General features: G+C 40.0%; 1 protein-coding gene across 1 annotated transcript; it reads left to right on the forward strand.

The window, feature by feature from the left end:
- The first annotated feature begins 7,741 nt into the window (after positions 1–7,741).
- Positions 7,742–10,295, forward strand: LOC139723489 (uncharacterized). The gene is made up of 2 exons (XM_071634730.1): positions 7,742–8,132; positions 8,184–10,295. The coding sequence occupies exons 1-2, from the start codon at positions 8,025–8,027 to the stop codon at positions 10,293–10,295; spliced, it is 2,220 nt and encodes a 739-aa protein (XP_071490831.1). The 5' UTR covers positions 7,742–8,024.
- Positions 10,296–13,773: the final 3,478 nt, after the last annotated feature.

Consider the following 13,773-nt stretch of genomic DNA (forward strand, 5'->3'; position numbering starts at 1 on the left):
GCCATGATGAAAACAGTAACGTTTAGTAACATTGTTGATATTTTAGTCCTTTTTTTTTACAAAGTACATGGAATCGTTTCACCCAATGTGGATGCATAATACAATACTACTTCACTAAGTTTGTTATGCTATAATGCACGGATCGGAGTCGGTCAGATTGTCAATCCAGGGTGTAAACAAAGTATGCGGTCTACTGTATCGTTTGGGTTAAAAAGGGAATATCTAAAACAAGTGCAAAGTGCATAAAAGGGCTGCATGTCTTGGAAAAAAAAAAGGTAGGAGTTTTATGAGCAAGAAAAAGCAACAAAAGATGGCACTCTCAACCGATGCATTTATGGGAACAGATGTGAAATCGGATAAAACATGACATACAATATTCTGGCCGAAGGAGCAAACTAAGGTATGTGTGTAACAAAACAGAAATAGTGAGAGAAGGAGAGAGAAAAAGAGAGAGGGAGAGAGAGAGAGAGAGAGATCGATCAAAAGATCATCATGCTGGAATTCACTATCGTAATTCAATTTAATTCAATTCAATCTATTCAAAAACCAAACATGAATAACAAGATAACACAAATCGCTGATACAAAAATTCACATGGTTTTTAGGACCCCGAAAGAAGCAAGGCTTGTGAGTGGGGCCCTATACAAGGTACAAATAAGTTGGGACTCAGCAGCACAAAGGCCAACCGCCAATGATGTAAAGTGGCATTCCTCATCATAATAATCAGTTGAGTGAACATTCAGATCAGTCATTGAAACCACCGACAGCAGACCAAGATACCACGTAAGTTCACACACTAACACTACGACATGGCAAGTAATGAAGAGGTATTGTTATCAATATGGCTATGAAATATAGGCTGTTGAGGGTGAGGAATCTTTCTCTCTTTTTTTTGCATGTTTTACGCTACTTCGTGGATTCCACATCATTTTTTTAACGCTCTTTGCTTCAGTAAACACTGAAAATGATTTTGATGGAGGGGGGGGGGAGCTGGGTGCGTTTTTGTGTTTTGTTTTGTTTTGTTTTGTTTTTGTTTTTGTTTTTAAACGTTTGTGGCGTCTGTCTTGTATATTATTAACGCGGACAGTGGTCCATTATCTGGAGACTATCATGACACAGAACTCCTGTGTATCATGCCCGTCAGACAGCTAAACGTGCTAAATTGGTTCATAGATGGCGCTGCTCATCCTGTCGCGCTTGTAAGTTTGTAGTCCACACATAATAATGTGATATACGCAGGCAATCTTAGATTTGGCGGGGATAGCAGCGTAAATCCATTTGTCTGATCATGCAAAATATCCCAGAGTTGGGGCAAAAGGTGATTAAAGGTCCAGTTTACCTTTGGGAGTAGTGATTTCAAAAATTTTCAAGATATCACATTTGATGCATATGTGTAGGTTTGTTGTATCACAAAACACCCTACCATATAAAAATTTGCAATAAAGCCTAAAATATTAGGAGATATCAGTGTTCTTCTCAATAAACCATAACTGTAGACGGTTTAATCCGGAAATATTTTTATTATAATTATTGTTCACATTTTATGTATTCAACAACACTTAACACCGATTACACGGATTCAAATTTTTACAGTGGTTGTTTCTAGCCCGAACTCACATTTTAGAACTATTTTGAAGCACTAATGCTGGGTTTTTGTTTTATCTGCAAATGATAAATTATGCCTTTAATTTACGTTGACGGCTTCGCCAATGACCTTATGAGAATCATGTTTTTGTCCAAAAGTGGTAGGTTAATACTCTGACCCTTACTTCCTCATGGATCAATTAGCATTGTACGTGTTGAATATTACAGGTGTCCTTGATAAAAGCAAACTGAACAGTTCTACTCACTCTTCGCATTTACATATTTGGCTGCCATCTGTAGCATGGCAATTTTCGCTGTTTTTACCTGTAATTCGTATGTGATACATTTGGGGCCCGTTTCATACAGAGTTATGATTGATCTTACGCTCGCTTAATCAAGCCCAAACTCATTGAATCGAGCATAACATTATTTTGATTCCAAATTCGTTTCGTAAAGATACTTACCCCTGACAATCTGCCTGATTTGAAGCAAAATTATTGTTTAGCAGATCAAACATAACTTCTTCTTTTTTTAATTTTATAAGTCTTTAGTTCAATATTAAGATCAATATTTATGAAACAATTGAAACGGGCCCCTGCATATCTAACTCAATTTAAAAAAGGAAAATATTATTGATAAAAACTGGTTTGCTTTCTACGATTTGTTTAGATATAAACCGTTTTACACGGTTAGTATAACAATAATACTTCCATCGACATTTTTTTTTCTGCTGTAAAGATTGTTCCCTCTAGTCACGGTGTTTGATTTCACATTGCGTTCAATCGACACCATGACATCCCCTGACCTCTCGTGTATACCGCGTATATTAAAAGAGTCACGGCGTACATTTAGTAGTACTTTGTGGATTTCTCTATTATGTGGATCAGTGTAGAGCCTCAAAGTACAAGGCTCTGGATCAGTGCATGGCGGGACGCCCTCTGCGTTCGAGATACCTGAGCCGAATTCGGATGTTCTTCGAGTCTGCTTATTTCAAGCTGCAGGTATGTACATTGCAGAACTGACCATTTCTTATTTGGGTGAATGGCGAACAGGTTAACATAGAGTTGACCGTACTCTTTTGCGTATGCCAGATAAGATCTTGATACGAAAATGCCGTTTGGCCTGCGTCGGGATGCCATGGAGTTGGTCAGATCGGAGTTTCAAAGGTGTGAACACGCATTTTTCCTCACCCTGAGGTCTTCACCTTTTGCTTTAATGTATTTGGTAAAATCATGTGGTTTAGTTAATCCTAATTTGACATCTTTCTGCAAAGTTAACAAATCGTCCAAATGGTCAAATAGCGTATTGTTGTTTTGAGTGTTATTTTTTTTTCACGAAATGCTTGGTCATGAAAACAAAACTATACCTTAGGTGTGTAGGTGAATTATCATTTAACTTTTCTTGAAAACAGGCAAGTGTGTTCTCGTAACGACATTAATTGGATTGCATAAATCTAACTTCTTAAGAGGTATGAAGTTTCATCTATTATTACTTCAGACGCGTAGGGCCCTTTTGAAGGAGAACAGTAAATTCATTTGAATGAAGCTGCTCCTGCAAGTCGTCTTATCAATGCAACGTACGTAACATGGGAAGGAATGTAAACACACACACACACACACACACACACACACAAATCAAAACAAACCAAAAATAAACGAATATTTTTTTGGTCTATATTTCTGGACATAACGTGACTCGATGTATATTACATATTTGATAGTTTCACCTTCGATTACAACCATCTATTGCAAAAAAGGGTGTGGTGCAGAATTTGTACACATTTGACTCACTGGCATATAAAGTGTTGATAATGGCTTGGCGGCGAGGTCTGCTAACTCGGAGTGCTCTTGTTATTACCATAAATAAAAAGTGTCGTTATTCTTGATATTCGTAATATTCTTGATACTCGTCAAGAGTATCAAGATCAATTGAGAAAGAGCGATACCCATCGCTCGAAAATTTGTGTGCCGAAATAAACTGTTGGTGAATACAGCATGAATTTGGTTTCAGTTTCATTTATCACACAAACACTTGGACAATTACTCTCTCTCTCTCTCTCTCTCTCTCTATCTCTCTCTCTCTATCTCTCTCTCTCTCTCTCTCTCTCTCTCTATATATATATATATATATATATATATATATATATATTGTTACGACCAAAATCACTCTGAGAATGATCGCACAAAAGAAACAATCAACTGATGTTCAGGCGGTTTATTAACAGTGATATTGTGGGTACAGACTGGTAATCAGCGTCACATCAGTACAACAATGATCAATAGAAACAATTACAAATCGGTAATGGAATCACTTACATGCATCCAAATCTTAAATCTCAAAGTTGCTACAGTTCCCTGGTAGTGTCCAGATACGATGTTCGATGCACCGATGAATGATCCGCGATGCACCGATGAATGATCCGTGATGCACCGATGAATGATACCTCCGACGTAAATCCAGAGGCACAGGTTACAATAGTCCGCGTTATAAATCCAGGGTATATGTCCACAATAAATCCACGGTATAATGTTCACAGTGAAATGTGCAGAATCCAACGCTTTGACGACCACGTCCAGTCGATACGTTGAATGATGATTCGCTCAATAATGTTCAGCTAGGAATCCAGCCCGTCACAGCTTCGTCGTAACAATGTCCATTGACATTAAAAATGGAGTCTATCTCCAATGTAGGCAAATTAATTATCTGCAGGCAAAATGTCTCCCAGGCCTTATCTCCACAAACATAACAGGTCAGCAGGTAACACAGGACTGACTATAACAAGTCGCTTCAGAGCCAGAAGTGACGTAACTCTCAGAGCAGAGGTGTTGGGTACTCTGCCTACTGCAGAATTTCTCTGGCTTATATACTATCCATTCACCCCCTTCTAGCGCATTCTGTAACTCTCTCCAACCTGGGGCCACACACCTGAAGATACTAGCAAGTCCTGGTTCCAGGAATCCTGGATGACTCACTGCATAACATCATTGCCAAAATTAACTACCAATCACATTGGGCTACAGGGACAGTGCCTCACTCAGCCAAACATGTAAGCACTTCCTAGAACATTCTGGAATGGGTGAAATCATTCTAGATTGAGTGAGCTATAATGTATTTCCTGTTACATGCATGTACTGTATAGCTACATTGTATACCACCTAGAAAATTCTCCACTGATCTGGTCAGCCTGTATGTACTATATGTATACCACATAGAATGTTCTCCATTAATCTGGTCCACCTGTGTACATACACATTAAAACAACCATGCATGCAGTACATCATACATGTACATAACTACTAGTGTGTACATTTGTGACAATATGTAGTGTATTGTGTGTGTATGGAGAGTTTGAATACAAAACGATTTTACTCTATTCTTGTCAATTTGGGATATTTAGGGTTAAATTTTGCTCTTTCCGATGGGATTACCTTATAAAATTTGAAAATGGCGCTTAACCCGTTTGGAGATCAAACTCTTCTTATAAAATGCGTGTGCGTATAATGAGTGTTTTGGTCATGTACATAGGCGTTCATTTCCATAAGTTTCAAGTTCAACTTTATTTCATATTTCCACTTCCTCAGTGATGGGATTACAAAATGATTGACAATAAAACAAAAAATAAGTACAAAATATATACAACCATATCTTATGTTTGAAAAAGAAAAGACAAACAAACATTAAACACAAATATAAATGGTCATTATCATCTGAGCATATCACAAATCAATGTCAGAAATATGATGGGGCCTACATAAAAGCAATGATGCTTGTAAAAACTGTAGGTTCCCGAATTTATAGGCGTGAAATTATACGGAGAACGGACATGTTTATCTTCACCAACTTAAATTGTACCAGTGCAAAATCAGTATTAAGAACGAACTATCGAATCACATGAATACTTTAGTATCTCTTAAACGAGACTGTACATATTTCGTCGTGTTTACAAAAAAGTGCTATAACCAAATAAGATTTGGTAATGGTAATGGTTTATTTAAAAAAATCAATTGCAGTCATAGAGATGGCTGAATTTCAGAATTTTGTACAGTATCATATTTCATATTACAATAGCATACATAATTATATACAATCATTTTTTGATTAAAATGTAAAACTACACAATTATAGGGTATTATATAAAAGACACCTGATGACCAAAATATCAAAGTAAATCAGATACACCTGTACATTCACATTGAAAGAGCTGCAATGAGAATTAAACATAATCTTCATGTCACAATCATATATTGATACACAAATTTATAGACTAAAATATATAAATAGATACATTGGGAGAGAAATTTATCTTTGATTTTGCCAGTGAAGTGAAATTGAACTTGTCCTAGAAAGCCACTAGGTCAAACTACAAGAAAGTGACTGTCTGGAAATTCATATTAAATGAGACAAAGTAAAAGTAAAAGAATAAACTGGCATAGCAACAGCGTGTCTAGATCAGTTAAATTTAGACAAGGCAGTCACATGAAATGAGACAAAGCAAAAGTTAAAGAAATAGCATGGCAACAGCATCCCCGGTTTGCAATATTATGTATTAACTCAGACTATAGAAATTGAGTGAATAGAGGTGTTATGTAATAGCTCCCATCCAGGTGGTGGCTAGGAATGTTCTCTAGCTCAGTCGAGACTCAGCTATGTCAGTGTCACTAGGGTGTTGGTTGTAGTTTATTGTTCATAAGTTCATGAGTAAAGATGTTATGTAACAGCAGTCTAGACGATGGCTAGACATATTGTGTAGAGTTTCAATAGGGCTCTATTTAAGCATGATGATTGGATGATCCTTTTTTGTGTAGAAAAGGCATGAAAAAGCAAGTGTATGGGAGTGTAAGGGACTTTAGTGTTAATCTCTATGGTTAGGGAAGCTAATAAAAAGCTCAGTAATGTAGAGGATCGAGGAGAAATACTTTGATCAGACATCCAGCATAGATCTCCGCTTAGGCAGCAGTCGTTCTTCTGGGGGTTTTCTACGTCGGTGAGATGCGAGCTCCAGCTGCTGATAACTTGGACAGTTATGATCCGAACTTTGGTACGGAGCTCAATCTCCATTCGCCTGCTCGTCGTCGCTTGAGATCGGGCATCGCAGATCAAGGCATGAGTCTGCGTGGTAGCAGGGACTAGTGAAGGCCGAGGAGCTGAAAGGACCGCCGATAGGGTAGCGTCTAGCTGAGTGGCCAAGTCAAGGGGTGCTTCCGAGAGACAAGCCAAGCGACTGTGCCGAGGTCGACGACGAGTGTATCCGGCATCGATGGCGACTGAGCAAAGCTGAGGGGATCACCAGTTCAGGTCATCCAAGATAACTTAAGTTATGTATTTGTGATTTATTCCATATTATGTTTTATGCTCAATGTATTGTTATGAACGAGAAAGCTGCAAAGAGTTGAAAGATTAAACTCGAACATAACTGTATACGAACAGTTTGAATTTCCATTATTTCGATGTCAGAGTAGCAGAGAGAAAAAAAAAAGTCACTCACGTGACAATTTGGAGGTCCCACCGAGACACTGCTACCTGATTGGAAAAAGTTATTCAGATACTCTTTTAACATGCATTAGGCTTAAATGCGATATTTGTGTTTGATTCATGATTGAAGTTTCATTGCTCGATCGTACGCATTACCGTCATATATTGCATGTTATTATTGTCGATATGATAACCGTTTCGTATGTTTGATCGGAAACATTACCCCAGTGTGAATCGTACGAGTATGTCGCCTTACGTGACAGTCTGATTGAAGTTTTTCTCCCCAAGGTTATGCCCTTGGTGTTGCCTACTAGAGGCACATGTGTGATATAGATTCGGGTATTGAATCTGTGTGGAGTGTTGCTCCGTTTTTAAGGTTACGCCCTTGGTGTTGCATGTTATATGCATGTTTGATAGATTCGGGTTTGTGTGCATGAGTCTATGTGGAGTGTTACTCCTTTTTCAAGGTTACGCCCTTGGTATTGCCGGTTAGAGGCAGTGTGATAGATTCGGGGTTTGCATGCATGAATGAATCTGTGCGGAGTGTTATTTTATTGCAAGGTTACGCCCTTGGTGTTGCCTGGTATAGGCATGTTTGGTAGATTGTATTGGGTTTGTACAGTCCCAAATCAATTGTATGCTCATTGGGAGATACAGCTTTAGTATGCTTATTGACAGGGCATGCTTGGTATGTGGAATGTTTGTTGAGTGAACTCGTGTCATTTCACATTGCCTGCATTCCAGTACGCTTTTGACAAGGTACTAGCGGTTTGGTATGTGGAATACTTGTTGAGTGAATTTCAGCTGTTTGTCATTTGCAATTGTACGCTCGTTCGGAGATACAAATTGTTGATAAGTATACGCTGGCTGCAAGGTAGTACTTTTGTCGGACTTTGATAGCTAGGTGCTAGTCAGCTGTTGTTTTGTGCGACTACACGTTTGCTTAGTCTGGAAGTTACATAGTCAGTATGGCTAGTGTTGAGCAAATCAGAGAGTTCTCTTCATTAGGCAGAGAAATGGGCCTTAGTGGTGGTGAATTGAGTAGCTTTGTTTCAGAGCGATGCCAGGCAATTGAAGCAGAGCTTAAAGCTGCCCGTGAAGCTGAGCGTGAAGCACGTGAAGCTGAGCGTGAACGCGAAGCTCTAGAAAAGGCGCGCGAACACGAAATAAAATTAGCACAGTTGCGGGTAAAGGAAGAAACAGCGAATGTTGGTAGGCCCCAGTTAGCTGGCTTAAAGCTGAAAGTAGGTCGATTTGATGACGCACATGATAAGTTTGATGCTTATGTCACAAAGTTCGAAATGTTGATGAAAAGTCAGAATATCCCGGTAGACATGTGGGTGTTGTATTTGATTTCCAATCTAACAGGGAAAGCGTTAGATGTTGTGAATCGGATGAGTGCTGATGATCGCCAGAATTATGCTACAGTGAAGCATGAGTTGATGTCATATTATCATCTCACTGAAGAGGGGTATAGGAGGAGTTTCAGATCAGCTAAGCCAGTGAAGTTTGAGCGCCCAAAACAATTTGCTACTCGAATGAAGGGGTATTTCGATCATTGGGTGGAAGAGGCTGAGATCGGGGATACTAGAAAGGATCTAGAAGATTTGATTTTGCAAGAGCAATTTCTGATAGATTGTCCCAGAGAAGTAGTTAGGTTTGTCAAGGAACGAAAATGTAAAGATTTCAAGGAGGTAGTCGATTGTGCTGAAATCTATGTAGAAGCTCACGGTCCTCATGCATTTTCGGGTGTACAGAGATCGGAAAGAAACCGATCTGATTCAAAGCCGGATAGCGAACCACCCCAACAAAGTCAGGTCAAAAGGAATAGTACGTATCAGAAACCGGCTGATGCTCAGTCAAAGGCGGGAAAGGCTATGGGAAATAGGACTTTTCAGGGCAGGGGTTGCTATATGTGTGGAAACCCAAATCACATGAAAAGAGATTGTCCCATGTCGTCTAGGCCTGTATCAGCTCGAGGTTTGATGGGTACTGGGGAAGGTACGGCCCCAAAAGTAGACATGAATGTGGCGAATGAGGTGTCGCGGGGTGAGCCCGAGCCGGGAGTTGTTGGTTCGACGGCAGGTTGTTTCCTCCTTGAGAGAGTGGTCAACGACTTTGAGTGTGTAAAGAATGAAGTGGTTGAAAAAGGTGGAATGACATACAATGATGTCGCTGCGAAGGCGAATCGTATGCCGGTTGTGTCTGGAAGACTGATGCCAGATAATACACCGGTGTCTGTTTTGCGTGATACAGGTTGTAGTACGTGTGTGGTGAAAGAGAAATTGGTTAGAAATGACCAATTAACGGGTCAACATCAGGCAGTGAGGTTAATTGACGGTACGGTTAGGCGTTTTCCCGTGGCTAAGGTAGCTGTTGACTCGCCATATTTTGAAGGGGAAGTTGAAGCCGTGTGCATGCCTGATTGCTTGAGTGAGGTAGTTATCGGGAATGTAGAAGGGGCTCGTGAACCGAGTGACCCCAATCTACATTGGGTCCCAAAGAGTGTTGTGTCTGACCCGGATGTAGAGGTCATAACCCCGGATATGGGTCTAGAAAGTTCAAAGGATGGTGTACAACAGGACGTCGAGGTCGCAGTCCCGGGTGAAGTGGATGATACTGGGATGGCTGTTCAAACTCGTGCACAAAAGGTGAATGATTCGAGGCCTAGTAAAGGTTTTACTGTTGCAGATCCTGTTGATAATGTGCGGTCGAGTGAATTTCTAAAGGAACAGAAAGATGATGAGTCGTTGCGCCCTCTACGGCGGAAAAGAGGACATGTTGATAATTTCAAGTACGAGGTCGACTATGACTGTGTGGCCGACGTTGATGATGTTGCCAAAACATACCACATCAATTTGTTGAAGAGGTACTATAGTCGAGGTGAAGAGGTACCAGTGGCCAGTTGCTTTGAGATTGAGGGGGTCGAAGGCGATGAGGAAGTTGTTGAGGTCATGGCTGACGAGGAAGATGTGGCAGAGGCTGGTTCTGGTTGGAATAGGGAGATGCCCGGTATGCCTAGCGTAGTACAGATGGAGTTTGTTGACAGGGTAACAGTAGATCCAGTCCAATGTGGAATCTCGTTGACGACTGAACGACCAGTGCGATCTCCGCCTCATAGGGTACTTCAGGCTATGGAAGAGGAGATGAGCAAGGAAGTTGATTCCATGTTGAAGTTAGGAGTAATCGAGCCTTCTAACTCTCCATCCATTGTGATAGTCAAAAAGCCGAACGGCTGACCTCATGAGTAGATTGCTGTAACTGTTTATATTGTTGTTTGTAATGGTCCTTGCTTGTCCATTACATGTTGACGAGGTAAAGCTCAAAGAAAGAGAGGAACATAAATGATGAAACACATATTAATTTTGTTGAATTGTCATGAACAAAATAATGCTCATGTAAGTGCAAATGCTACAAAAGCCTTTCTCTCTCTCTCTTATTTCTCTTACAGGATCAGCGAATCGCGATTACAATATAGATGTAAAGGGATTAAGAGTAGGGAGTAATGCTTAAGGCTTGGATAAATCTTACAGTGTACGTATTCAAGTATATATGAGGTATTAGAACACTAGGCGTACTAAGAGGTAGCAGGTGTTAATCAGGTAGCAAGAGTATATTTTAGTAGGTTTTCATCCAGATAAACAGGTACATAGCAATTACATTATCTTGTTGTAAGGTTTGTGCAACATGGAAGTATCGGGAAATGAAAGCAAGGTACAGGCAAACATATTAGGATATCTGAGCAGGAATATGTGATAGTACAGATATTATTGGTAAAAGGCTTGGGAGATGATTATGAAGTTGTTTCTTTTCAGAACAAGGATGGCAGAAGAAAAAAGGATAGTGTAATGTATGATGTATATATGCTGTTGATATTGATGTTTATCAGTCTCTCTTTTGAACATATGCATATTGACATACACTGTGAATAGTATGTTGGTTGATTGAATAGCGTGTACCATAAATTTCTTGTAGGATATAATTTTGATATCCCAATTATATCTTAAGGTGGGGGATATTGTCAGGAGAGAAATTTATCTTTGATTTTGCCAGTGAAGTGAAATTGAACTTGTCCTAGAAAGCCACTAGGTCAAACTACAAGAAAGTGACTGTCTGGAAATTCATATTAAATGAGACAAAGTAAAAGTTAAAGAAATAGCATGGCAACAGCATCCCCGGTTTGCAATATTATGTATTAACTCAGACTATAGAAATTGAGTGAATAGAGGTGTTATGTAATAGCTCCCATCCAGGTGGTGGCTAGGAATGTTCTCTAGCTCAGTCGAGACTCAGCTATGTCAGTGTCACTAGGGTGTTGGTTGTAGTTTATTGTTCATAAGTTCATGAGTAAAGATGTTATGTAACAGCAGTCTAGACGATGGCTAGACATATTGTGTAGAGTTTCAATAGGGCTATATTTAAGCATGATGATTGGATGATCCTTTTTTGTGTAGAAAAGGCATGAAAAAGCAAGTGTATGGGAGTGTAAGGGACTTTAGTGTTAATCTCTATGGTTAGGGAAGCTAATAAAAAGCTCAGTAATGTAGAGGATCGAGGAGAAATACTTTGATCAGACATCCAGCATAGATCTCCGCTTAGGCAGCAGTCGTTCTTCTGGGGGTTTTCTACGTCGGTGAGATGCGAGCTCCAGCTGCTGATAACTTGGACAGTTATGATCCGAACTTTGGTACGGAGCTCAATCTCCATTCGCCTGCTCGTCGTCGCTTGAGATCGGGCATCGCAGATCAAGGCATGAGTCTGCGTGGTAGCAGGGACTAGTGAAGGCCGAGGAGCTGAAAGGACCGCCGATAGGGTAGCGTCTAGCTGAGTGGCCAAGTCAAGGGGTGCTTCCGAGAGACAAGCCAAGCGACTGTGCCGAGGTCGACGACGAGTGTATCCGGCATCGATGGCGACTGAGCAAAGCTGAGGGGATCACCAGTTCAGGTCATCCAAGATAACTTAAGTTATGTATTTGTGATTTATTCCATATTATGTTTTATGCTCAATGTATTGTTATGAACGAGAAAGCTGCAAAGAGTTGAAAGATTAAACTCGAACATAACTGTATACGAACAGTTTGAATTTCCATTATTTCGATGTCAGAGTAGCAGAGAGAAAAAAAAAAGTCACTCACGTGACAATATACAAAAATCATTATACTTCTCCAACAACTTCCAAATTTTTTTGAAACACGTACTGAAAAAAATAGGGTGGGCAGTGATGACATAAGAGATATTAAACACTTACATCTAAGATTATACATACCAAAACATATTGATGTGTAACTAGATTATCATGTCCGTATTCAGTTTGTAATATAATGTACACAGCTTCGGGATGTTGTAGGCTGTGAACAGGAAATAACTATAGGGCACAATCTAGAGACAAATGTTTGGTTTTTCATTACAAATAAACCTATAAACCATTGAATGCGTAGATTTTCCATAAAGGGGGCCTGAGAATAATGCATTTGGGTGACAGCGGAAATCGTTTTCGTCATTACCTGAAACCTAGATTCATTTAGATGCATTTACACTTTTTCTTCTTCGTTTTGTTGTTTACTTGGTTCTTATTTTGCTATTGCAATGATGTTTATCTTCCAAGTTTTCACAGATTGAAGCAAGCGAGTGTTTAGACTGGAAAAAAGGTAAAAATGCAGAAATTAGTAATATTGTATCGATACTTACACAAAATAACACACTGAACAAATGTACACACAAACACACACACGCTTTAACAAACAAATATGTTTTTCTGTTCTTCAATTTTGTGCCTTCGAATTTTCCTCTTATTGTATTCTGTACTAAACAAGCATGACAGAATAAAAAAAAAATAACCATTGTATACTCTTTCGTGCTCTGTTCCACGCAAATGAACATATTGTGAGTAAACCCATTCACGCAAAGATACACACACCATCTAATAACATAAAGTAGGAGTTACGTGCACGGTATAGCGGGGCAACAACGCGTGTGAAGTCACTGAGTGTCGCCCGTGAGATTGGAGTCACTCCTTAGCGACTTTCTTGCATTTGTCTTCATTAGCATACTACACTCACTCACACAGGTGGCGCGAGGTAGGAAGAGAGTGGTTGTCACTGTGCGCCATTCGGAGCGTGCACGGATTCATCGTCTGCTGAGGATAATCTTTCAAGCATGCACTCCGCACAGTGCATTCGCGTACTGTGTGTGTGACAACACGTACTGAGAGCCTGAAGCGTCCCCAGCATTCTAGTACTGTATGGTAACTGGAGAGTTAACCCAGCATTGGGTTGTGTGTACGAGTGTACTGCGTCCTGTGCGTATCCGTGTGTGTCAGCAAACGTCGATTTTTATGAACCATATTGTGCGCTACATATCGCCGCTGTCTCATTTATTCAAATTTGCATGCTGTGGAGTGGCAGTCATGCCTCACCTACATCTCGTATGTCTGCAGTTCAATGTCACAGTGACGAATTGGCGTGTGTACGCGTTGTTTTGATGGATTTAACCGATCCTGGATAATGTTTCATCGGGACATTTTGTTCTGCCTTGCAGAAGATTGGGTGCTATCCACCACGACTGCAGATTTGAATGCGATTTTTCCGCGCCGCTGCTAACAGCTGTTACACTTCAAACTCGAAGTCTGCTGTAGATCGTGATGCCAGCCGCATCCTAAAGGCAAGGATAAATATTGACAGTTAACGACCCGTGGTAAGTGTCAACTCCCTTTTTAAAG

This window comes from Diadema antillarum, unplaced genomic scaffold (genome assembly GCF_040938485.1).
Source record: "Diadema antillarum isolate AM-2024a unplaced genomic scaffold, OU_Dant_1.0 scf00000192, whole genome shotgun sequence".
In the NCBI taxonomy this organism is placed as follows: Eukaryota; Metazoa; Echinodermata; class Echinoidea; order Diadematoida; family Diadematidae; genus Diadema; species Diadema antillarum.